Raw genomic sequence first — 25,942 nt, forward strand, 5'->3', positions numbered from 1 at the left:
TAACAGGAGAATACCGGCACTTCTCAGTGGGGGCTCAATACTTTGATCAGGAGAGTACCGGCACTTCTCAGTAGGGGCTCAATATTATTAACAGGAGAGTACCGGCACTTCTCAGTAGGGGCTCAATATTATTAACAGGAGAGTACCGGCACTTCTCAGTGGGGGCTCAATACTATTAACAGGAGAGTACCGGCACTTCTCAGTAGGGGCTCAATATTATTAACAGGAGAGTACCGGCACTTCTCAGTGGGGGCTCAATACTATTAACAGGAGAGTACCGGCACTTCTCAGTAGGGGCTCAATATTATTAACAGGAGAGTACCGGCACTTCTCAGTGGGGGCTCAATATTATTAACAGGAGAGTACCGGCACTTCTCAGTAGGGGCTCAATATTATTAACAGGAGAGTACCGGCACTTCTCAGTGGGGGCTCAATACTATTAACAGGAGAGTACCGGCACTTCTCAGTAGGGGCTCAATATTATTAACAGGAGAGTACCAGCACTTCTCAGTGGGGGCTCAATACTATTAACAGGAGAGTACCGGCACTTCTCAGTAGGGGCTCAATATTATTAACAGGAGAGTACCGGCACTTCTCAGTGGGGGCTCAATACTATTAACAGGAGAGTACCGGCACTTCTCAGTGGGGGCTCAATACTATTAACAGGAGAGTACCGGCACTTCTCAGTAGCGCGCGGGTAATCTTGGGCGACGAGTGCCTACGCGTCTTTAATTCCATCTCACCCACGGCGCGCTCCCAGTCTTGCACGGTCTTATTCCCCTTACCACGGCTTACATGTCCGGCTCCTCTTACCCCCTAGCTGTAGATACCATAGTGTCTTCTGACCCCCAGTCGTATATTCTCGACCGTCCTGCTCACTGGCAGAACACAAAATACCAGCTGCCTTGCCATTCATGCCAGCTCCGCCTCACACTCTCAAGTTGTAGGTGCTGGAGGCCACCTACCCACAAGCAGTGTATATTAGTGAACCGTGTCTGGCTGACCTAGGCGCTCTAGCGTCTAGAGACCCCCCCACCCATGCTAGGGTCCCACGTGCCCATCCCTGCATGCTAGTGGGGTCTATGCCTATCCCTGCATGCTAGAGCCCTGTGCCCATCCCTGCATTCTAGGATCCCCACGTGCCAATCCCTGCATGCTAGTGGGGTAGATGCCCATCCCTGTATGCTAGGGCCCCTGTGCCCATCCCTGCATTCTAGGATCCCCACGTGCCAATCCCTGCATGCTAGTGGGGTATATGCCCATCCCTGTATGCTAGGGCCCCTGTGTCTATCCCTGCATGCTAGGGCCCTGTGCCCATCCCTGCATGCTAGTGGGGTATATGCCTATCCCTGTATGCTAGGGCCCCTGTGTCTATCCCTGCATGCTAGAGCCCTGTGCCCATCCCTGCATTCTAGGATCCCCACGTGCCAATCCCTGCATGCTAGTGGGGTATATGCCCATCCCTGTATGCTAGGGCCCCTGTGTCTATCCCTGCATGCTAGAGCCCTGTGCCCATCCCTGCATTCTAGGATCCCCACGTGCCAATCCCTGCATGCTAGTGGGGTAGATGCCCATCCCTGTATGCTAGGGCCCCTGTGCCCATCCCTGCATTCTAGGATCCCCACGTGCCAATCCCTGCATGCTAGTGGGGTATATGCCCATCCCTGTATGCTAGGGCCCCTGTGTCTATCCCTGCATGCTAGGGCCCTGTGCCCATCCCTGCATGCTAGTGGGGTATATGCCTATCCCTGTATGCTAGGGCCCCTGTGTCTATCCCTGCATGCTAGGGCCCTGTGCCCATCCCTGCATGCTAGGGCCCCACGTGTCTATCCCTGCATGCTAGGGCCCTGTGCCCATCCCTGCATGCTAGGGCCCCACGTGTCTATCCCTGCACGACAGGGGCCACTGTGACTATCCATGCATGCTAGGGGGGCCTATGCCTATCCTTGCATGCTAGGGCCTGTGACACGTGTGCTGAGCCCACCCTAGATAATCCAGTGCATGCCCCCCCACCACCCCGCCCCCGTCCATGCATGCCAGGGCCCTCGCCCCCCAGGCCAGACATAGGAGGTTCTCTGCCCCCCCCCCCCCCTAGCTGTACGTGCGCGTGACCTCCCCTCCCCCCCACCCCCCCGCAGTCATGCTGCTGTCCGCTCCCATAGGCGGCCATACTGGGCTCCTGGTAACCTGGGCCGCGTGCCCTTATCCGAACATACTAAGCACCTCGGGCCCCCTAGCCATGCATACTGGAGCCATCGTGACCTTGCCCTCCACACTGAGGCGCTCTCCCCGGCCGCAGGTGCTGGGGTCCTCGCCCTGCATACCTCTGGGCCCCCTGGCCTTCCATCCTGCTGCTAGTACAGCCCTTAATCCTGCAGACGAGCGCCGTGTTTAAGTTGCCCCGGTACTGAACTCCCGGAGCGCAGACTTCCCGCAGGAACCTCCAGAGAGGCGACGGGGAATGGCACAGTGTCCAGTGTCCATTAACACCCCCTCCACGGCGTCAAAGAGGTCAAGCGCTTTGAAGCCCGGACTACCTGCGCGGGTGCAGTGGAGGTATGTGTCTGTTGTGCGCCCCTCTGGGCCCTGTGCAGAGCGCTCCTCGCTGAAGTGCACACATCACCTCTCACTGCCGCCGTCTGCAGCGTTTGAGATCAGAGGCCGAGCGATGAGTGCAGCCGAGACCACCCTGTCGCGATGAGTCGTGACAGAGCCTGAATTCTGTCGTGAGCACACCGTCGTGCTTGCTTTTTTGACCTTTTTGTTCTCTGTTCTGTTCTGAACAGAGTTCACTCTGTTCGGTTGTGTGCATCACAGTTGTCTCAGTCCGGTCGTATCATGACATGCCCTGATGTCTGTGTTATACACACAGTTCTCTTGTGCCCATGCTATGCCCAGGCGTCTGTGTTACACACACCGTGCTCTCCGGCTGTGTGCATCACATGTCCTGACGTCTATACCATGCACACAGTTCGTTCTCTCTGCCAGGTTGTATCATGACATGTCCTGATGTCTGTGTTATACACACTAGTCTCTCTGTCGGTTGTGTTCATGCCATGTCCTGATGTCTGTGTTATACACACACTTTTCTCTGCCCGGTTGCAGGCATAAATGCATGTTTATACACACACACCCTCGTCTGTGTGCATGGCATGTCCTGTTGTCTGTGCCACAAACACAATTCCCAACGTTCTGTTGTTTTTTGTTAGCTCCTGGTAGTGGGTTGTTGGTTTTTGCTGATGTCTGTCACACACTTCTCGGCCCCCGGCTGCTTCCGTGAGTTTTTCTGTCTTAGCTGTACCCACAGTCGCCCTTGTTGTGTTGGTTTTTAGTGTGTGGTATTTGGGTTACGTACACGGTTTCTTCTGCCCAGTTGTGTTTGTTATTTGCCGATGTTTGTTTAATACATGCCGTTTCGTTGGGTCTGTTGTGTTTCCTAAATTCTGGTGTCTATGGTACACCCACGGTTCCCCTGCCCGGCTGCGCAGACGCTAATTCCATGTGTGTGTTACCCACGCACTTCCCTGTGCCCGAGTGTGTTTAGTCCTCGAGTTCGGTTTTGTACAGAGAATCCCTGCGCTCGCTGTGTTTGGTAAATCCTGTTTTCTTCACCGTGCAACCAGTTTTCGCAGTGTTATTGTGCTAAGTACACTTGTCGTGGTGTGTTTCGTAGGTAATTCAAACTCGTGTGCACTTTTTGCTAACGTTTGTGCCCGCATGCTCTCTTAAATGTGTTTGTTTTCTCTACGGGTACCTTTAATTGACCGGCACTTTTCTTTTCTTCGTATATTTTTCTTACCCGCCTCTCAATGCAGTTATTTTTAAAAGCCTTCGGTCGCTTTCTGTGCCAAACCGTGAGAGTTCTGTCTCCTGACCGCGCACGTTGGGTTTTGTTTTTGGTTGTTCCTCAGAGCTATTTACCAGCCAGCTTTCAGCTTTATTTGTGATTTTAACGGGGATGTCGCTAAGTCTTGCACGAGCTAATGTTCTTATGTGACTGAGCGAATTATGTTTATTTTATAGCGTTTTCTACCTTTTCCGGCTACACCTGTTTTTTGTTTTTGACGCACAGAAGTGGCAACGTTCCTGTATGACAATCTGATGTCTCTTTCCCTAGCCGACGTGTGGCTTTCTCTAATAATTGTGTGTTTTGTCACTGTCCCTAATATAAATACATTTTAAGATACCTCGCAGATTCTTCAAGCTAAAACAAGCACCCTTGCCTCGCCAATCCGCGTGTCTTCTAAAATAAAAGTGCGCAGGCTTTCAAGATTTCTTTAAAGATATTTCTAGGGTTTCACGAACATTTGCCTCTTCCCTGCGAGGAGTGATTTCCGTTGCTGTTTTCTCCTCCCTTCAATATGTTAGAGTTTAACAGAGATCTTCGCAATAAACACAAACGCATGTGTAGGATGCAGCGTGTGTTATTTACCATCCCCGTGAGTGTCCGCATGCTTTTTAAGTTGATTATTACGTTTGTATTTCCAGGTTTGGGTACCAATGTATTTTTTACCCACATAGCAACGCTTCTTCGCTTTGCTTCCGCACCACAGACCTCGTGTTCTCACAGTTTTTAAATATATTTAATTTGAAGTGAAACGTGTTTCTGAAAATGCCTTTTCTGGTCCTTAAGCTTCATGTTTAAAAGAAGTGTATAAAAGGGGCCTCTTTTGCGTCTTTATTTGAAGTAATTCCGCCATGTAGCATGATGCGCTATTCATTTCATGTGTATAGCGCTTACGGAAAACAGCGTTGAAGCGCTCCAAGTCACGTTAGTACTTCCAAGTGCTAGCCAATGACATATAAAAACTATATGACAATAGTCACAATTTGCCGCGGAACCAAATTTAATATTTTCAATATTAGGAGTGAATGGAATATTATCCTTATTAATATATTGGTATTCGTGTAAACATTATAAATAGCGGCTGCAGCAACCGTTACTGTTATCATAATAGTAGTGGTATAGATATTGTTACTACTACCAGCCTTCCACGTGTTCAGCTCATGATGAATCTTTCCTAAAATGGAGTGAATAGTTAGGGCGCAGTGTTCGACTTTGAAGACAGACCCCCAATACCCCTTCACCTCTTCCCCGGATATAAATCGGAGGAGGAGAACAAATAATTTAAGAGAAAACGTGCAAAGAAAAGTTTTCCTTAATAGGGCTCTTCGAGACGAAATGTTTCGGCCTCGCTGGACACCCTCGGGAAGCGCAAAGGGTGTTGTATTGCTAGAGAGAGCATATATATATATATATATATATATATATATATATATATATATATATATATATATACTACAAGGTCCGAAATTGTACTTCTTCAAAGACGAAATGCGCCTAACCGGTGCTCCTTTCCCATGTCAGACGCCCCCATACATCAGTAGGAACGAGTGATGCTATTCTCTTTATTAATTTTGAAAATACTCTGCACTTTACCTGTTTGACATCCCGCGTCCTTCAATGAACACATTCTCTGAGCATTAAAGATGAAAAACCAATTCTCCTCAAATCATCGTTTTCACGAAATGGACAAATGGGTGATGGACTTAAAATCCCGCCCTGGGACTCCCGTCTTTAGATAACCCAGAGCGGTGGCGGGTGTCCGCGCCGTCTCGCTTCCTGGAATATGCGGACAATTAGGGAACGCGTCCCTGGAAGCACAGTCCCAGTGTAATGTGTACATTAAATCCCATTTAGTTTAATTACTGGAGGACATTTATAGGAAATTCACACCGTCAAATCCACCAAAAATAAAACTGCACAAAATGATGCTCTTTTTAAAACACGGTTGTGCTTGCATTGTATTGGGGTGAGGCTGTCACACAAGCGCAGCGTTGGTTTTCCAGATTTGTGCAGCACATATTTTTGTCAGCTGTCTAATAATACGTTTCAGCTGTTTTTGCTAATGCCTAAACTCGGTGCTTACATTGTCAATGTCTTGTGTGTTTGGGTCGGAGTGTGGTGGGCCTGGGCTCAGGAGTAAATATAATAATTTTCAAAAAATGATGTAGAGGACACTGCGCGGTGCTTATGACGCTGTACTGGTATCCCCACCAAAAGCATTCTCCTTTTATCCACCTCAAAAGGATGAAATGCTGAGCAAGTCCCGCCTTCATTCGAACCGGCGAAGTGAAGCTTTCAGGCAGCACTCACAACCTGCCACACGCGACTGCAGCAGGCGCACGCTGCCACTGAGCTATACGAGGAACGCGGGAAATTAAAGGAGGCACTTCAGGGGGTTCTGGCAAAACAGAGAATATTCGTGCAGTCTGCACTGCGTGAGGTGAGAGGACGGACGGAAAACAGAGAGAGAAGAGGGTCGGGTCAATATGAGAAGAGCAGTACGGCACATGGAAGTAAACAAAACACGGCATGTGTGCCGCAGAAAGAGGAAAGTGATTAGATGGTCAATTTTGAGGAAAAGAGAGGACTTAAGGTAATAGAAGTGGGAGAAAGGTGCAAAAAAAGGAAAAACACCATGCCAAAAAAAAAAAGCGTTGCAAGTGGTTGGAGGTAGATCAACAACCGCTAAAACAGAGAAAGAAAGATGAAAATGGCAATAAAGAGACAAAAGACATAACAACGTAGAAAATTAAAATTGAAGCAATAGTAATAACATTAACAGGAGCATAGGACATGCGTACAGTAAGGAATTAATAGAAAGAAAGAAAATATATTAAAGAAAAAGCGCAAAACATAAAAAGTCACAAGAAAAAAATGAGCAAGAAAAAGAATAAATAGAGTAAGATGAGAAGTAAAGATTTAAAAACGTAATAACGAGTAAGACAAAGACAGAAGTATTAGCAGAAGAAAGAGAAATAGGAAATAAAGACTAATTCTCCTCCTAAATTACCACATAGCAAAATAAAAAAAGAGATAGAAGGAATTTAACAGAAAAAAAGAAACGGTACCCAAAATAAACCAAAATCGGCAGAAATAGATCACAAAAGGCAAAGGTGAAACAAAGGCCAAAGCAGAGCGAAGGTCATGGAGGCAGAAACTGTTGTTAAGGGAAACGGAGGGATGAAGGAACAGAGAGAGAGCAACAGCGCAGAGTAGGAGAGAACATGAAAAAGTGCACACCAACCTTAGAGGCAGGGAAAGATGGGAACCCCAAGTGTGACAGAAAAAGACAGGCACATTTGAATCTGGAGTTTATTTATTTATTACAATAATTGTGACAACATTGTGTCTTAGGTGGTAAAAGGACTGCACAGAAGCCACTTTTCTGAAATATTACTAATTAGTACAACCCTGCGATGCCACACGTTAGCCGAGAGAGGGACGCCACCTACCCACACCTTCCTTCAGTTGCTATGGTATTTATCATTTACCTGCTACTCTTTAAACTTACCGCAGTAGTTTTCCCGTATTGGCGTCCGAACTAGATCCAGGAGGGCCAGTCCATGCTGATTTTTTAAGATACCCACTGATTCTGTGGATGACTTTCATTTATATTAGATTTTTTATAAAAGTGTCTTTTCTGAATATCCTGAAAATCCGAATTTACAGGTTAGCACCTGTTGCCAAAATCTGTGTGACACAAGGATGGCTACGATGGACTAGGGCCGGCTCCGCCTTTTATTATTTCATGGTTGATGAAATGAGCACCGTAGGATTAGGTGTCACTTGGGCACCAAGGTGCAGCGCTGCTTGTGCTTTGCATTTTATAAGGACCTGCGCTTTATTTCCGATTACGTGGGACATGTTGGTTGGCTTTTTTGCTTTGAAAGACGCAAGGAGGTATAGATAAAAGACTAATTGATGAAATACTAAAATATCTATATTAAAAAGGTGGATATAAAACAACACATATGGTGTAGATGAACATCAGAGCTACAAGGGAAGAAGCAGAAAGCTATGGGGAAGTGGGCGTGTGAGGAGGTGCCCTTGAAAGAAGGCGCAAGGTCATTTGAGGTGAGGTACTCTGTCTTTTATAATAATGAAGTGCAGCCAATATTCAGTTCCAGAGAGGGCCTGCACATTTAAAGCACTGACAATAACTGAAGCAAAAATGCTGCTGAGTTACAGCTCTCACCAAATTGTCACCCATAGGGCAACGACACCTGAAATATATACATATACGTTCTAATACATGTACGTTCTATTTTTTTTATAGAGGTGAGGAAGGTCAAGTTCCTTTTTCAAATAAGCACCCAACACACATGTTTGCTGTGGCTAGATTATGGTTGGCTGTTTTGTAGGGGTTAATATGAACTCACATGTCCAGGACATAGTGATAGTGAGTATACAGGGGCAGGCCACGACGCGTGTGAGGAGTTGGCAGCTGACACACCTGCCATGAGTTGTCAATCATAGGCTGGTAGTGACACTGATACGGTTACCGTCCACACCTCCAGGACGATGACCTCTTACTGGACGGCACCTCAGGTTACCCGGAAGTAGTGAGAGGGAAACATCCTTTGTGTTCCTTCCTGTGGTAATCCCTTCCAGCAAACTCGTATGCAGAAGGGATGAAAGTCCTCGCTGCCGTAGAAAGCTGAGCCACTTTTATGATCAACCCTTTTGTTTTTCCTCCCTTGAACTCAGCAATCTACGATTTTTCTTAAAAAATAATGCACTGAAGCATTACCCCGTGGTACCCCACGTGTACCTCCACCCCTAAAGCAAGGTGTCGACACCCTCGCCCCTCAGGTGAGGCTGAAGGGTTGGCGCGTGTACATCCACCCTTAAATACCTCCACCCTTAAAGCCAGGTGTCCACCGCGTCGCTCCTCAGGCTCAGGTGAGACTGAAGGGACGGTACGTGTACCTCCATCCTTAAAGCAAGGTGACCACCGCCTCGCTCCTCAGGCTCAGGTGAGACTGAAGGATCGGTACGTGTACCTCCACCCTTAAAGCAAGGTGTCCACCGCCTCGCTCCTCAGGCTCAGGTGAGACTGAAGGGTCGGTACGTGTACCTCCACCCTTAAAGCAAGGTGTCCACCGCCTCGCTCCTCAGGCTCAGGTGAGACTGAAGGATCGGTACATGTACCTCCACCCTTAAAGCAAGGTGTCCACCGCCTCGCTCCTCAGGCTCAGGTGAGACTGAAGGGTCGGTACGTGTACCTCCATTCTTAAAGCAAGGTGACCACCGCCTCGCTCTTCAGGCTCAGGTGAGACTGAAGGGTCGGTACGTGTACCTCCACCCTTAAAGCAAGGTGACCACCGCCTCGATCCTCAGGCTCAGGTGAGACTGAAGGGTCGGTCCTTGTACCTCCATCCTTAAAGCAAGGTGTCCACCACGTCGCTCCTCAGGCTCAGGTGAGACTGAAGGGTCGGTACGTGTACCTCCACCCTTAAAGCAAGGTGCCCACCGCGTCGTTCCTCCGGCTCAGCTGAGGCTGAAGGGTTGGCCCGTGTACCCTCCACCCTTAAAGCAAGGTGTCCACCGCGTCGCTCCTCCGGCTCAGGTGAGACTGAAGGGTCGGTCCTTGTACCTCCATCCTTAAAGCAAGGTGTCCACCGCGTCGCTCCTCAGGCTCAGGTGAGACTGAAGGGTCGGTACGTGTACCTCCACCCTTAAAGCAAGGTGTCCACCGCGTCGTTCCTCTGGCTCAGGTGAGGCTGAAGGGTTGGGGCGTGTACCCTCCACCCTTAAAGCAAGGTGTCCACCGCGTCGCTCTTCAGGCTCAGGTGAGGCTGAAGGGTTGGCGCGCGTACCTCCACCCTTAAAGCAAGGTGTCCACCGCGTCGCTCCTCCGGCTCAGGTGAGACTGAAGGGTCGGTACGTGTACCTCCACCCTTAAAGCCAGGTGTCCACCGCCTCGCTCCTCAGGCTCAGGTGAGACTGAAGGGTTGGCCCGTGTACCTTCCACCCTTAAAGCAAGGTGTCCACCGCGTCGCTCCTCAGGCTCAGGTGAGACTGAAGGGTCGGTACGTGTACCTCCACCCATAAAGCCAGGAGTCCACCGCCTCGCTCCTCAGGCTCAGGTGAGACTGAAGGGTCGGTCCTTGTACCTCCATCCTTATAGCAAGGTGTCCACTGCGTCGCTCCTCAGGCTCAGGTGAGACTGAAGGGTCGGTACGTGTACCTCCACCCTTAAAGCAAGGTGTCCACCGCGTCACTCCTCAGGCTCAGGTGAGACTGAAGGGTCGGTACGTGTACCTCCACCCTTAAAGCAAGGTGACCACCGCCTCGCTCCTCAGGCTCAGGTGAGGCTGAAGGGTCGGTACGTGTACCTCCACCCTTAAAGCAAGGTGACCACCGCCTCGCTCCTCATGCTCAGGTGAGGCTGAAGGGTCGGTACGTGTACCTCCACCCTTAAAGCAAAGGTGTCCACCGCCTCGCTCCTCAGGCTCAGGTGAGACTGAAGGGTTGGCCCGTGTACCCTCCACCCTTAAAGCAAGGTGTCCACCGCGTCGCTCCTCAGGCTCAAGTGAGACTGAAGGGTTGGCGTGTGTACCTCCACCCTTAAAGCAAGGTGTCCACCGCCTCGCTCCTCAGGCTCAGGTGTGGCTGAGGGCTGGGTACTTGTACCTCCACCCTTAAAGCAAGGTGTCCACAGCCTCGCTCCTCAGGCTCAAGTGAGGCTGAAGGGTCGGTCCTTGTACCTCCATCCTTAAAGCAAGGTGTCCACCGCGTCGCTCCTCAGGCTCAGGTGAGACTGAAGGGTCGGTACGTGTACCTCCATCCTTAAAGCAAGGTGACCACCGCCTCGCTCCTCAGGCTCAGGTGAGGCTGAAGGGTCGGTACCTGTACCTCCACCCTTAAAGCAAGGTGACCACCGCCTCGCTCCTCAGGCTCAGGTGAGGCTGAAGGGTCGGTCCTTGTACCTCCATCCTTAAAGCAAGGTGTCCACCGCGTCGCTCCTCAGGCTCAGGTGAGACTGAAGGGTCCGTACGTGTACCTCCGCCCTTAAAGCCAGGTGTCCACCGCCTCGCTCCTCCGGCTCAGGTGAGACTGAAGGGTCGGTACCTGTACCTCCATCCTTAAAGCAAGGTGTCCACCGCGTCGCTCCTCAGGCTCAGGTGAGACTGAAGGGTCGGTACGTGTACCTCCACCCTTAAAGCCAGGTGTCCACCGCCTCGCTCTTCAGGCTCAGGTGAGACTGAAGGGTTGGCCCGTGTACCTCCACCCTTAAAGCCAGGTGTCCACTGCCTCGCTCTTCCGGCTCAGGTAAGACTGAAGGGTCGGTCCTTGTACCTCCATCCTTAAAGCAAGGTGTCCACCGCGTCGCTCCTCAGGCTCAGGTGAGACTGAAGGGTCGGTACGTGTACCTCCACCCTTAAAGCAAGGTGACCACCGCCTCGCTCCTCAGGCTCAGGTGAGGCTGAAGGGTTGGTACGTGTACCTCCACCCTTAAAGCAAGGTGACCACCGCCTCGCTCCTCAGGCTCAGGTGAGGCTGAAGGGTCGGTACGTGTACCTCCACCCTTAAAGCAAAGGTGTCCACCGCCTCGCTCCTCAGGCTCAGGTGAGACTGAAGGGTTGGCCCGTGTACCCTCCACCCTTGAAGCAAGGTGTCCACCGCGTTGCTCCTCAGGCTCAGGTGAGACTGAAGGGTTGGCGTGTGTACCTCCACCCTTAAAGCAAGGTGTCCACCGCCTCGCTCCTCAGGCTCAGGTGAGGCTGAAGGGTTGGCACGTGTACCTCCACCCTTAAAGCAAGGTGTCCACCGCCTCGCTCCTCAGGCTCAGGTGAGACTGAAGGGTCCGTACGTGTACCTCCACCCTTAAAGCAAGGTGTCCACCGCGTCGCTCCTCAGGCTCACGTGAGACTGAAGGGTCGGTACGTGTACTTCCACCCTTAAAGCAAGGTGTCCACCGCGTCGCTGCTCAGGCTCAGGTGGGACTGAAGGGTCGGTACCTGTACCTCCATCCTTAAAGCAAGGTGTCCACCGCGTCGCTCCTCAGGCTCAGGTGAGACTGAAGGGTAGGTACGTGTACCTCCATCCTTAAAGCAAGGTGACCACCGCCTCGCTCCTCAGGCTCAGGTGAGACTGAAGGCTGGGTACTTGTACCTCCACCCTTAAAGCAAGGTGTCCACAGCCTCGCTCCACAGGCTCAAGTGAGGCTGAAGGGTCGGACCTTGTACCTCCATCCTTAAAGCAAGGTGTCCACCGCGTCGCTCCTCAGGCTCAGGTGAGACTGAAGGGTCGGTACGTGTACCTCCACCCTTAAAGCAAGGTGACCACCGCCTCGCTCTTCAGGCTCAGGTGAGGCTGAAGGGTCAGTACGTGTACCTCCACCCTTAAAGCAAAGGTGTCCACCGCCTCGCTCCTCAGGCTCAGGTGAGACTGAAGGGTTGGCCCGTGTACCCTCCACCCTTAAAGAAAGGTGTCCACCGCGTCGCTCCTCAGGCTCAGGTGAGACTGAAGGGTTGGCGCGTGTACCTCCACCCTTAAAGCAAGGTGTCCACCGCCTTGCTCCTCAGGCTCAGGTGAGGCTGAAGGGTTGGCACGTGTACCTCCACCCTTAAAGCAAGGTGTCCACCGCCTCGTTCCTCAGTCTCAGGTGAGACTGAAGGGTCAGTACGTGTACCTCCACCCTTAAAGCAAGGTGTCCACCACGTCGCTCCTCAGGCTCAGGTGAGGCTGAAGGGTCGGCGCGTGTATCTCCACCCTTAAAGCCATGTGTCCACCGCCTCACTCCTCAGGCTCAGGTGACGCTGGAGGGTTGGCACGCGTACCCTCCACCCTTAAATACCTCCATCCTTAATGCAAGGGCTCCACCGCCTCACTCTTCAGGCTCAGGTGAGGCTGAAGGGTCGGTACTTGTACCTCCATCCTTAAAGCAAGGTGTCCACTGCCTCGCTCTTCAGGCTCAGGTGAGGCTGAAGGGTTGGCACGTGTAACTCCACCCTTAAAGCAAGGTGTCCACCGCCTCGCTCCTCAGACTCAGGTGAGGCTTAAGGCTGGGTATTTGTACCTCCACCCTTAAAGCACGGTGTCCACCGCCTCGCTCCTCAGGCTCAGGTGAGGCTGAAGGGTTGGCGCAGGTACCTCCACCCTTAAAGCAAGGTGTCCTCCGCCTTGCTCCTCAGACTCAGGTAAGGCTGAAGAGTCGGTACTTGTACCTCCACCCTTTAAGCAAGGTGTCCACCGCCTCGCTCCTCAGGCTCAGGTGAGGCTGAAGGCTGGGTACTTGTACCTCCACCCTTAAAGCAAGGTGTCCACCGCCTCGCTCCTCAGGCTCAGGTGATATTGAAGCGTTGGTACCTGTACCTCCACCCTTAAAGCAAGGTGTCCACCGCCTGGCTCCTCAGGCTCAGGTGATATTGAAGGGTTAGTACTTGTACCTCCACCCTTAAAGCAAGGTGTCCACCGCCTGGCTCCTCAGGCTCAGGTGAGGCCGAAGGGTTAGTATGTATACCTCCACCCTCAAGGTGTCCACCACCTCGCTCCTCAGGCTCAGGTGAGGCTAAAGGGTGGGTACGTGTACCTCACCCTTAAAGCAAGGTGTCTACCGCCTCGCTCCTCAGGCTCAGGTGAGACTGAAGGGTCAGTACGTGTACCTCCATCCTTAAATCAAGGCGTCTACCATCTCGCTCCTCAGGTGATATTGAAGGGTCAGTACATGTATCTCCACCCTTAAAGCAAGGTGTCCACTGCCTCGCCCCTCAGGCTCAGGTGAGACTGAAGGGTTGGCACGTGTACCTCCACCCTTAAAGCAAGGTGACCACCGCCTCGCTTCTCAGGCTCAGGTGATACTGAAGGGTCGGTACCTGTACCTCCATCCTTAAAGCAAGGTGTCCACCGCGTCGCTCCTCAGGCTCAGGTGAGACTGAAGGGTCGGTAGGTGTACCTCCACCCTTAAAGCCAGGTGTCCACCGCCTCGCTCTTCAGGCTCAGGTGAGACTGAAGGGTTGGCCCGTGTACCTCCACCCTTAAAGCAAGGTGTCCGCCGCGTCGCTCCTCAGGCTCAGGTGAGACTGAAGGGTCGGTACGTGTACCTCCACCCTTAAAGCAAGGTGACCACCGCCTCGCTCCTCAGGCTCAGGTGAGGCTGAAGGGTTGGTACGTGTACCTCCACCCTTAAAGCAAGGTGGCCACCGCCTCGCTCCTCAGGCTCAGGTGAGGCTGAAGGTTCGGTGCGTGTACCTCCACCCTTAAAGCAAAGGTGTCCACCGCCTCGCTCCTCAGGCTCAGGTGAGACTGAAGGGTTGGCCCGTGTACCCTCCACCCTTAAAGCAAGGTGTCCACCGCGTCGCTCCTCAGGCTCAGGTGAGGCTGAAGGGTTGGCACGTGTACCTCCACCCTTAAAGCAAGGTGTCCACCGCCTCGCTCCTCAGGCTCAGGTGAGACTGAAGGGTCTGTACGTGTACCTCCACCCTTAAAGCAAGGTGTCCACCGCGTCGCTCCTCAGGCTCACGTGAGACTGAAGGGTCGGTACGTGTACTTCCACCCTTAAAGCAAGGTGTCCACCGCGTCGCTGCTCAGGCTCAGGTGAGACTGAAGGATTGGCACGTGTACCTCCACCCTTAAAGCAAGGTGACCACCGCCTCGCTCCTCAGGCTCAGGTGAGGCTGAAGGGTCGGTCCTTGTACCTCCATCCTTAAAGCCAGGTGTCCATCCGCCTCGCTCCTCCGGCTAAGGTGATACTGAAGGGTCGGTACCTGTACCTCCATCCTTAAAGCAAGGTGTCCACCGCGTCGCTCCTCAGGCTCAGGTGAGACTGAAGGGTCGGTAGGTGTACCTCCACCCTTAAAGCCAGGTGTCCACCGCCTCGCTCTTCAGGCTCAGGTGAGACTGAAGGGTTGGCCCGTGTACCTCCACCCTTAAAGCAAGGTGTCCGCCGCGTCGCTCCTCAGGCTCAGGTGAGACTGAAGGGTCGGTACGTGTACCTCCACCCTTAAAGCAAGGTGACCACCGCCTCGCTCCTCAGGCTCAGGTGAGGCTGAAGGGTTGGTACGTGTACCTCCACCCTTAAAGCAAGGTGACCACCGCCTCGCTCCTCAGGCTCAGGTGAGGCTGAAGGGTCGGTACGTGTACCTCCACCCTTAAAGCAAGGTGTCCACCGCGTCGCTCCTCAGGCTCAAGTGAGACTGAAGGGTTGGCGTGTGTACCTCCACCCTTAAAGCAAGGTGTCCACCGCCTCGCTCCTCAGGCTCAGGTGTGGCTGAAGGCTGGGTACTTGTACCTCCACCCTTAAAGCAAGGTGTCCACAGCCTCGCTCCTCAGGCTCAAGTGAGGCTGAAGGGTCGGTCCTTGTACCTCCATCCTTAAAGCAAGGTGTCCACCGCGTCGCTCCTCAGGCTCAGGTGAGACTGAAGGGTCGGTACGTGTACCTCCATCCTTAAAGCAAGGTGACCACCGCCTCGCTCCTCAGGCTCAGGTGAGGCTGAAGGGTCGGTACCTGTACCTCCACCCTTAAAGCAAGGTGACCACCGCCTCGCTCCTCAGGCTCAGGTGAGGCTGAAGGGTCGGTCCTTGTACCTCCATCCTTAAAGCAAGGTGTCCACCGCGTCGCTCCTCAGGCTCAGGTGAGACTGAAGGGTCCGTACGTGTACCTCCGCCCTTAAAGCCAGGTGTCCACCGCCTCGCTCCTCCGGCTCAGGTGAGACTGAAGGGTCGGTACCTGTACCTCCATCCTTAAAGCAAGGTGTCCACCGCGTCGCTCCTCAGGCTCAGGTGAGACTGAAGGGTCGGTACGTGTACCTCCACCCTTAAAGCCAGGTGTCCACCGCCTCGCTCTTCAGGCTCAGGTGAGACTGAAGGGTTGGCCCGTGTACCTCCACCCTTAAAGCCAGGTGTCCACTGCCTCGCTCTTCCGGCTCAGGTAAGACTGAAGGGTCGGTCCTTGTACCTCCATCCTTAAAGCAAGGTGTCCACCGCGTCGCTCCTCAGGCTCAGGTGAGACTGAAGGGTCGGTACGTGTACCTCCACCCTTAAAGCAAGGTGACCACCGCCTCGCTCCTCAGGCTCAGGTGAGGCTGAAGGGTTGGTACGTGTACCTCCACCCTTAAAGCAAGGTGACCACCGCCTCGCTCCTCAGGCTCAGGTGAGGCTGAAGGGTCGGTACGTGTACCTCCACCCTTAAAGCAAAGGTGTCCACCGCCTCGCTCCTCAGGCTCAGGTGAGACTGAAGGGTTGGCCCGTGTACCCTCCACCCTTGAAGCAAGGTGTCCACCGCGTTGCTCCTCAGGCTCAGGTGAGACTGAAGGGTTGGCGTGTGTACCTCCACCCTTAAAGCAAGGTGTCCACCGCCTCGCTCCTCAGGCTCAGGTGAGGCTGAAGGGTTGGCACGTGTACCTCCACCCTTAAAGCAAGGTGTCCACCGCCTCGCTCCTCAGGCTCAGGTGAGACTGAAGGGTCCGTACGTGTACCTCCACCCTTAAAGCAAGGTGTCCACCGCGTCGCTCCTCAGGCTCACGTGAGACTGAAGGGTCGGTACGTGTACTTCCACCCTTAAAGCAAGGTGTCCACCGCGTCGCTGCTCAGGCTCAGGTGGGACTGAAGGGTCGGTACCTGTACCTCCATCCTTAAAGCAAGGTGTCCACCGCGTCGCTCCTCAGGCTCAGGTGAGACTGAAGGGTAGGTACGTGTACCTCCATCCTTAAAGCAAGGTGACCACCGCCTCGCTCCTCAGGCTCAGGTGAGACTGAAGGCTGGGTACTTGTACCTCCACCCTTAAAGCAAGGTGTCCACAGCCTCGCTCCACAGGCTCAAGTGAGGCTGAAGGGTCGGACCTTGTACCTCCATCCTTAAAGCAAGGTGTCCACCGCGTCGCTCCTCAGGCTCAGGTGAGACTGAAGGGTCGGTACGTGTACCTCCACCCTTAAAGCAAGGTGACCACCGCCTCGCTCTTCAGGCTCAGGTGAGGCTGAAGGGTCAGTACGTGTACCTCCACCCTTAAAGCAAAGGTGTCCACCGCCTCGCTCCTCAGGCTCAGGTGAGACTGAAGGGTTGGCCCGTGTACCCTCCACCCTTAAAGAAAGGTGTCCACCGCGTCGCTCCTCAGGCTCAGGTGAGACTGAAGGGTTGGCGCGTGTACCTCCACCCTTAAAGCAAGGTGTCCACCGCCTTGCTCCTCAGGCTCAGGTGAGGCTGAAGGGTTGGCACGTGTACCTCCACCCTTAAAGCAAGGTGTCCACCGCCTCGTTCCTCAGTCTCAGGTGAGACTGAAGGGTCAGTACGTGTACCTCCACCCTTAAAGCAAGGTGTCCACCACGTCGCTCCTCAGGCTCAGGTGAGGCTGAAGGGTCGGCGCGTGTATCTCCACCCTTAAAGCCATGTGTCCACCGCCTCACTCCTCAGGCTCAGGTGACGCTGGAGGGTTGGCACGCGTACCCTCCACCCTTAAATACCTCCATCCTTAATGCAAGGGCTCCACCGCCTCACTCTTCAGGCTCAGGTGAGGCTGAAGGGTCGGTACTTGTACCTCCATCCTTAAAGCAAGGTGTCCACTGCCTCGCTCTTCAGGCTCAGGTGAGGCTGAAGGGTTGGCACGTGTAACTCCACCCTTAAAGCAAGGTGTCCACCGCCTCGCTCCTCAGACTCAGGTGAGGCTTAAGGCTGGGTATTTGTACCTCCACCCTTAAAGCACGGTGTCCACCGCCTCGCTCCTCAGGCTCAGGTGAGGCTGAAGGGTTGGCGCAGGTACCTCCACCCTTAAAGCAAGGTGTCCTCCGCCTCGCTCCTCAGACTCAGGTAAGGCTGAAGAGTCGGTACTTGTACCTCCACCCTTTAAGCAAGGTGTCCACCGCCTCGCTCCTCAGGCTCAGGTGAGGCTGAAGGCTGGGTACTTGTACCTCCACCCTTAAAGCAAGGTGTCCACCGCCTCGCTCCTCAGGCTCAGGTGATATTGAAGCGTTGGTACCTGTACCTCCACCCTTAAAGCAAGGTGTCCACCGCCTGGCTCCTCAGGCTCAGGTGATATTGAAGGGTTAGTACTTGTACCTCCATCCTTAAAGCAAGGTGTCCACCGCGTCGCTCCTCAGGCTCAGGTGAGACTGAAGGGTTGGCACGTGTACCTCCACCCTTAAAGCAAGGTGACCACCGCCTCGCTTCTCAGGCTCAGGTGATACTGAAGGGTCGGTACCTGTACCTCCATCCTTAAAGCAAGGTGTCCACCGCGTCGCTCCTCAGGCTCAGGTGAGACTGAAGGGTCGGTAGGTGTACCTCCACCCTTAAAGCCAGGTGTCCACCGCCTCGCTCTTCAGGCTCAGGTGAGACTGAAGGGTTGGCCCGTGTACCTCCACCCTTAAAGCAAGGTGTCCGCCGCGTCGCTCCTCAGGCTCAGGTGAGACTGAAGGGTCGGTACGTGTACCTCCACCCTTAAAGCAAGGTGACCACCGCCTCGCTCCTCAGGCTCAGGTGAGGCTGAAGGGTTGGTACGTGTACCTCCACCCTTAAAGCAAGGTGACCACCGCCTCGCTCCTCAGGCTCAGGTGAGGCTGAAGGTTCGGTGCGTGTACCTCCACCCTTAAAGCAAAGGTGTCCACCGCCTCGCTCCTCAGGCTCAGGTGAGACTGAAGGGTTGGCCCGTGTACCCTCCACCCTTAAAGCAAGGTGTCCACCGCGTCGCTCCTCAGGCTCAGGTGAGGCTGAAGGGTTGGCACGTGTACCTCCACCCTTAAAGCAAGGTGTCCACCGCCTCGCTCCTTAGGCTCAGGTGAGACTGAAGGGTCTGTACGTGTACCTCCACCCTTAAAGCAAGGTGTCCACCGCGTCGCTCCTCAGGCTCACGTGAGACTGAAGGGTCGGTACGTGTACTTCCACCCTTAAAGCAAGGTGTCCACCGCGTCGCTGCTCAGGCTCAGGTGAGACTGAAGGATTGGCACGTGTACCTCCACCCTTAAAGCAAGGTGACCACCGCCTCGCTCCTCAGGCTCAGGTGAGGCTGAAGGGTCGGTCCTTGTACCTCCATCCTTAAAGCCAGGTGTCCATCCGCCTCGCTCCTCCGGCTAAGGTGATACTGAAGGGTCGGTACCTGTACCTCCATCCTTAAAGCAAGGTGTCCACCGCGTCGCTCCTCAGGCTCAGGTGAGACTGAAGGGTCGGTAGGTGTACCTCCACCCTTAAAGCCAGGTGTCCACCGCCTCGCTCTTCAGGCTCAGGTGAGACTGAAGGGTTGGCCCGTGTACCTCCACCCTTAAAGCAAGGTGTCCGCCGCGTCGCTCCTCAGGCTCAGGTGAGACTGAAGGGTCGGTACGTGTACCTCCACCCTTAAAGCAAGGTGACCACCGCCTCGCTCCTCAGGCTCAGGTGAGGCTGAAGGGTTGGTACGTGTACCTCCACCCTTAAAGCAAGGTGACCACCGCCTCGCTCCTCAGGCTCAGGTGAGGCTGAAGGGTCGGTACGTGTACCTCCACCCTTAAAGCAAAGGTGTCCACCGCCTCGCTCCTCAGGCTCAGGTGAGACTGAAGGGTTGGCCCGTGTACCCTCCACCCTTAAAGCAAGGTGTCCACCGCGTCGCTCCTCAGGCTCAGGTGAGACTGAAGGGTTGGCGTGTGTACCTCCACCCTTAAAGCAAGGTGTCCACCGCCTCGCTCCTCAGGCTCAGGTGAGGCTGAAGGGTTGGCACGTGTACCTCCACCCTTAAAGCAAGGTGTCCACCGCCACGCTCCTCAGGCTCAGGTGAGACTGAAGGGTCCGTACGTTTACCTCCACCCTTAAAGCAAGGTGTCCACCGCGTCGCTCCTCAGGCTCACGTGAGACTGAAGGGTCGGTACGTGTACTTCCACCCTTAAAGCAAGGTGTCCACCGCGTCGCTGCTCAGGCTCAGGTGAGACTGAAGGGTCGGTACCTGTACCTCCATCCTTAAAGCAAGGTGTCCACCGCGTCGCTCCTCAGGCTCAGGTGAGACTGAAGGGTCGGTACGTGTACCTCCATCCTTAAAGCAAGGTGACCACCGCCTCGCTCCTCAGGCTCAGGTGAGACTGAAGGCTGGGTACTTGTACCTCCACCCTTAAAGCAAGGTGTCCACAGCCTCACTCCGCAGTCTCAAGTGAGGCTGAAGGGTCGGTCCTTGTACCTCCATCCTTAAAGCAAGGTGTCCACCGTGTCGCTCCTCAGGCTCAGGTGAGACTGAAGGGTCGGTACGTGTACCTCCACCCTTAAAGCAAGGTGACCACCGCCTCGCTCCTCAGGCTCAGGTGAGGCTGAAGGGTTGGCACGTGTACCTCCACCCTTAAAGCAAGGTGTCCACCGCCTCGATCCTCAGGCTCAGGTGAGACTGAAGGGTCGGTACGTGTACCTCCACCCTTAAAGCAAGGTGTCCACCACGTCGCTCCTCAGGCTCAGGTGAGGCTGAAGGGTCGGCGCGTGTATCTCCACCCTTAAAGCCATGTGTCCACCGCCTCACTCCTCAGGCTCAGGTGACGCTGGAGGGTTTGCACGTGTACCCTCCACCCTTAAATACCTCCATCCTTAATGCAAGGTGTCCACCGCCTCACTCTTCAGGCTCAGGTGAGGCTGAAGGGTCGCTACTTGTACCTCCATCCTTAAAGCAAGGTGTCCACTGCCTCGCTCTTCAGGCTCAGGTGAGGCTGAAGGGTTGGCACCTGTACCTCCACCCTTAAAGCAAGGTGTCCACCGCCTTGCTCCTCAGACTCAGGTGAGGCTGAAGAGTCGGTACTTGTACCTCCACGCTTAAAGCCTGGTGTCCACCGCCTCGCTCCTCAGGCTCAGGTGAGGCTTAAGGCTGGGTACTTGTACCTCCACCCTTAAAGCACGGTCTCCACCGCCTCGCTTCTCAGGCTCAGGTGAGGCTGAAGGGTTGGCGCAGGTACCTCCACCCTTAAAGCAAGGTGTCCTCCGCCTCGCTCCTCAGACTCAGGTGAGGCTGAAGAGTCGGTACTTGTACCTCCACCCTTAAAGCAAGGTGTCCACCGCCTCGCTCCTCAGGCTCAGGAGAGGCTGAAGGCTGGGTACTTGTACCTCCACCCTTAAAGCAAGGTGTCCACCGCCTCGCTCCTCAGGCTCAGGTGATATTGAAGGGTTGGTACCTGTACCTCCACCCTTAAAGCAAGGTGTCCACCGCCTGGCTCCTCAGGCTCAGGTGATATTGAAGGGTTAGTACTTGTACCTCCACCCTTAAAGCAAGGTGCCCACCGCCTGGCTCCTCAGGCTCAGGTGAGGCCGAAGGGATAGTATGTATACCTCCACCCTCAAGGTGTCCACCACCTCGCTTCTCAGGCTCAGGTGAGGCCAAAGGGTGCGTACGTGTACCTCACCCTTAAAGCAAGGTGTCTACCGCCTCGCTCCTCAGGCTCAGGTGAGACTGAAGGGTCAGTACGTGTACCTCCATCCTTAAATCAAGGCGTCTACCATCTCGCTCCTCAGGTGATATTGAAGGGTCAGTACATGTATCTCCACCCTTAAAGCAAGGTGTCCACTGCCTCGCCCCTCAGGCTCAGGTGAGACTGAAGGGTTGGCACGTGTACCTCCACCCTTATAGCAAGGTGTCCACTGCCTCGCTCCTCAGGCTCAGGTGGGAATGAAGGGTTGGTATCAGCTCATTCCAAAGCCAAGGGGCGTACAGTTTTCTCACTATTACATATGGGAGAGCGGGAGGAAAACAGCTCACAAAACCAGCTCTGTGGTTTTTTTTTAAAACTACGTTAAAAAAGGGAACTTAAGGCCATGAGGAAGATTTTATTATATTTTCTTTATTATGAGTTCTATTCTGAGGTTGTCCCGGCTTTTAACTACTTGTGGGTTTTCTACTAAAAGGACACAATCCCTGATCCACAGTAGGTGGTATGTTTCATTATAGGGGCGCTCCTCACCGGAGAACTGCTACTACCAGGAGGATTCTGGTCACTTGTTAATTGTTTTGAAGTCGGGTGCCAGGTGGATGATGTTCTTTACCTAGATACAGGGTATTTATCAGTGAGTTGTGGGTTCCCCTTCATTTTGCCTTTGTAGACCTTACACTCTTCATGTAGATTTCCCTCCCTAGGTCCATGCCCTGCAGGAGAACAAAAGACTGACCATCTTTGGTTTTTGCTGCTGTTTATACTGCTGTGCCTCCAGTCTTCCCTAGAGATACCTTGACTTTATTTGGGATATCTGGCATGCCACTACCCAGTTTACATCCATGAAGCACCTGTACGCTTACCTTCTGTCCCTTGTTGAGGCATATCTGGAAACAAGAGAATCGACTTTGGGATGTGTCTTGTTCATCCTGCAAACCATATTCATTTCACGTTTGCTTGATGTACCTCAACACATTGTAGAAATGCTCTGGAAGAAGTGGTCAGCAGAGAGATGCAAGAGTTATGGGGCTTGAACCAGGCACATCCTTTGAGTGACCCAGGCATCTCGCCAGTGTCCACAGAACTGGATAAGAAATGCCCACCCAGGACCCTACTTATATCTTTATGGGCCTCGAGAGAAGGTCTACGGCATCAGCTGAGAGGCATATATGAGCAAGAGCAGGACTTTGGAAGCTGTTCTTTGCCCCTATGGTTAGTAACAATCCAAGGATAATACAGCTGTCCTGCTGAACCCTGCTCTGGGAATATTTGGGTCATTATCTTCCCTGGACAGGAATTCTCAGCTCCGAGGGGCAAGAAAAAGACACAACAGCATGTATCTACGTAGAGGAAGAATCTGGGAACCACCCCTTTTTCGTGGCCAGTGAGTCTGCAGCCTGTTGACTTACCCGAATGACATCTGCTTCATAAAAGGGCGAGGAACCTGCATGTACATTCCAGAGATCCAAGTGTTGTGAGCCAGTGTCCCCTTAACACATCTTACCTCCATGATAAGGTATGAGAGAGAATCACCATCTGACCGGCCCAGGAGTGACACAAGTGTATATCCCTTTTACCCCGGGTATTAGGCTAGTGTCTGTTGACTAATGTTGTTCTCCCTTATTCTAGATCAATTTCAGTCATTTGTTTAACCCCATAACCTCTTCGAGGCTCAGCTCGTCATGAGCCACGGTGCTCCGGTGCTCATGACGAGCTCAGCTCGTCATGAGCCGTGGAACGCTCCGGTGCGGGGAGAATTCCCCTCCTGTGCTGAGCGTTCCATGGGAGGTAATACACCTGTGACGAGCTGAGCTCGTCATGAGCACAGGAGCGCCGTGCCTCATGACGAGCTCGTCATGAGCATGGGGGCGCTGTGCGCGCCCCTCCCCCCCCAGCACAGCGGGGGAATAACCCCCGCAGCGAAGGGGTTAGAGCCCATGAGCTTATTTATGTGAGTCCTGCGTCACTTTGTACCACGTAAAGTGGTACATGCATGACACAGGGCTCTCAATCCCATTTATAAAGCCATACAAAGCCACCCTGCATGGCTTTGAGTGGCCTCATAAATACTGAGTAAGGCAACACAGAGCAAATCACCTTGTCACCTTACTCTTCGCCCGGGAGGCGTTTCTGGGGCGTTGCAGTGGGTTTTCCCACAACACCCTATACCTTTGACGCTGCCCCGGATTTACAAAATCATGTACTCAGACTCAGGAGTCTGCTTACTCCTGAGGCTCAGCCGGGAGACTTTTAATGTCACGCTGCACTTTGCACTGTTAAATATTCCTGCTGCTACTTGATTCTAAAATTACTGTCTATTTTAACTGAGGGCTTACCTGAAGGGAGGTGGACTGACCGTTGACGGCGGATTTCGGGGCACTGCCAGTCACGGTATATTGGCCTGAGGTATAGCGGCCGCCATCTTGGGGAGGCTCGGGCGGCAGCGCTCTAGTTGCTCGCCCGGATACTCCTTAAAAGAGGCTGGGAGACAGCTCGCGGCTTCTGCTTACTCCTGAGGCTCAGCCGGGAGATTTTTTAATGCTAGGCTGCACTTTGCACTTTGAACATTCATTGTTCACTCCTGAGGCTCAGCCGGGAAAATTTTAATGTCACGCTGCCCTTTGCACTTGTAAACATTCCTGCTGCTACTTGATTCTAAAATTACTGTCTATTTTAACTGAGGGCTTACCTGAAGAGAGGTGGATTGACCGTTGACGACGGATTTCGGGGCACTGCCGGTCACGGTATATTGGTCTTAGGTATAGCGGGGCCGCCATCTTGGGAAGGCTCGGGCGGCAGCGCTCAAGTTGCTCACCCGGATACTCCTTAAAAGAGGCTGGGAGACAGCTTGCGGCTTCTGCTTACTCCTGAGGCTCAGCCGGGAGATTTTTTAATGCTACGCTGCACTTTGCACTTTGAACATTCATTGTTCACTCCTGAGGCTCAGCCGGGAGACTTTTAATGTCACGCTGCACTTTGCACTTTTAAACATTCCTGCTGCCACTTGATTCTAAAATTACTGTCTATTTTAACTGAGGGCTTACCTGAAGGGAGGTGGACTGACCGTTGACGGCGGATTTCAGGGCACTGCCGGTCACGGTATATTGGTCTTAGGTATAGCGGGGCCGCCATCTTGGGGAGGCTCGGGCGGCAGCGCTCTAGTTGCTCGCCCGGATACTCCTTAAAAGAATTATGACCCAAGCGCGCAGCGGGCGTGCCAAAGGCACGCCCGTCTACGCACGTCTGCGCCTGGACCGGGCCAAGGGCCACGACCCCTGCTAGTTCTAGTTCAGGTAATCGATCAATTATTGCCTATTCTAGAAGTGGGCTATTAGGATTAAATAACGTGGGTAGGAGTTTGGATTGCCCTAGCCTTCCTTTATATGAAAACTTGATAGATAACCCAACGTTCTGCCCATACTGTAACATTAACCTTCCAATACCCGTGTTTAGCAAAGTAAGGTATAGGACACCTGATGGAAAAGGTATTCAGAGGAACAACTCCACACAGAGCATAAAAGGGATCCTTCTAAACACTCGATCATTGGTCAAGCATAGCACAGAATGCGCTGCCCTGATAGAAGATCTAGGGGCTAAAGTGGCATTTATTACTGAAGCATGGACGGACGATGTCTCTGGACCTGACATAGTAGAGGCATCACCACCTGGCTTCCTATGTCATACGGCTAACAGACAGGGCAAGAAAGGAGGGGGGCTGGCAGTAATCTACCATGACTCAATTAAAACAATATTTAAGACAATTACTAATGGGGGATGTGAAGCTTTGAGCTTCTCCCTCTTCCTCCCACACAAGGAACATTTTAGAGGAGTGCTGTTATATAGACCACCAGGACCGCGGAAATCCTTTATCGACCTAGTGGGCAATCTGATGGAGGAAGGCATAAGCGACAGATCCTTCTCCATAATGGGCGACTTTAACTTCCATCTGGAAGACCCTGTAGATTTAGAGACACAGGAGCTACTCGATTTCATGAATGGACTTGACCTCCTACAAATAGTTAAAGGAGCCACCCACACAGCTGGACATACGCTGGATGGGACACGGATTGCCGATGCACTCAAATTAGGTATAAGATTGTACAGTCACAAATTCACAATAATTCAAAAACAACCAATTGACAGAAGTGACAAAGCTCCAGCAGATGAGTGAATCTTGGAGTCTTTAATGTGGAATACAGCCAGCCGACACGTGTTTCATCGCCTTCGCGATTCCTCAGGGCTAGATGGCCGTGTCAAATGACGAAAGGTCGCTAAGCTGGTGATAATTCCGACCCAGCCGGGCCCTTGACCAATGGCACTCGGTATGAGTGTATGCAGCAACGGTTGTAATCTTTGTTTATATTTGTGGGTATCAAGTAGTCTAAATGGGTCTCGGAGGACACCCGATAAATTTCACGTAGATGGGTAAAATTCTGCTCTCGAAACGTGTGCTGTGTAAGTTCTACACGAGGATACCGGATTGCGGAACAGGAACAGGGCTCGGGGAAAGAGAACCCGCCAGACACGTTCGGAGAGCCGCACACGGCCTGGGGTCCGCTTAACAGGAACCGCAATCCGGTATCCTCGTGTAGAACTTACACAGCACACGTTTCGAGAGCAGAATTTTACCCATCTACGTGAAATTTATCGGGTGTCCTCCGAGCCCCATTTAGACTACTTGATACCCACAAATATAAACAAAGATTACAAGGGCCAAGGGCCCGGCTGGGTCGGAATTATCACCAGCTTAGCGACCTTTCGTCATTTGACACGGCCATCTAGCCCTGAGGAATCGCGA

General features: G+C 53.1%; 1 protein-coding gene across 1 annotated transcript in view; it reads left to right on the forward strand.

The window, feature by feature from the left end:
* Positions 1-25,942, forward strand: part of LOC144763945 (LIM homeobox transcription factor 1-alpha-like) — a 518,887-nt gene that overhangs the window by 47,021 nt on the left and 445,924 nt on the right. Inside the window, exon 2 of the mRNA XM_078649994.1 lies at positions 24,598-25,232. Coding sequence (XP_078506120.1) covers positions 24,598-25,232 — 635 coding nt within the window. The remainder of the gene's footprint in view (positions 1-24,597; positions 25,233-25,942) is intronic.

The sequence above is a fragment of the Lissotriton helveticus genome, chromosome 1_1 (assembly GCF_964261635.1).
Source record: "Lissotriton helveticus chromosome 1_1, aLisHel1.1, whole genome shotgun sequence".
Taxonomy (NCBI): Eukaryota; Metazoa; Chordata; class Amphibia; order Caudata; family Salamandridae; genus Lissotriton; species Lissotriton helveticus.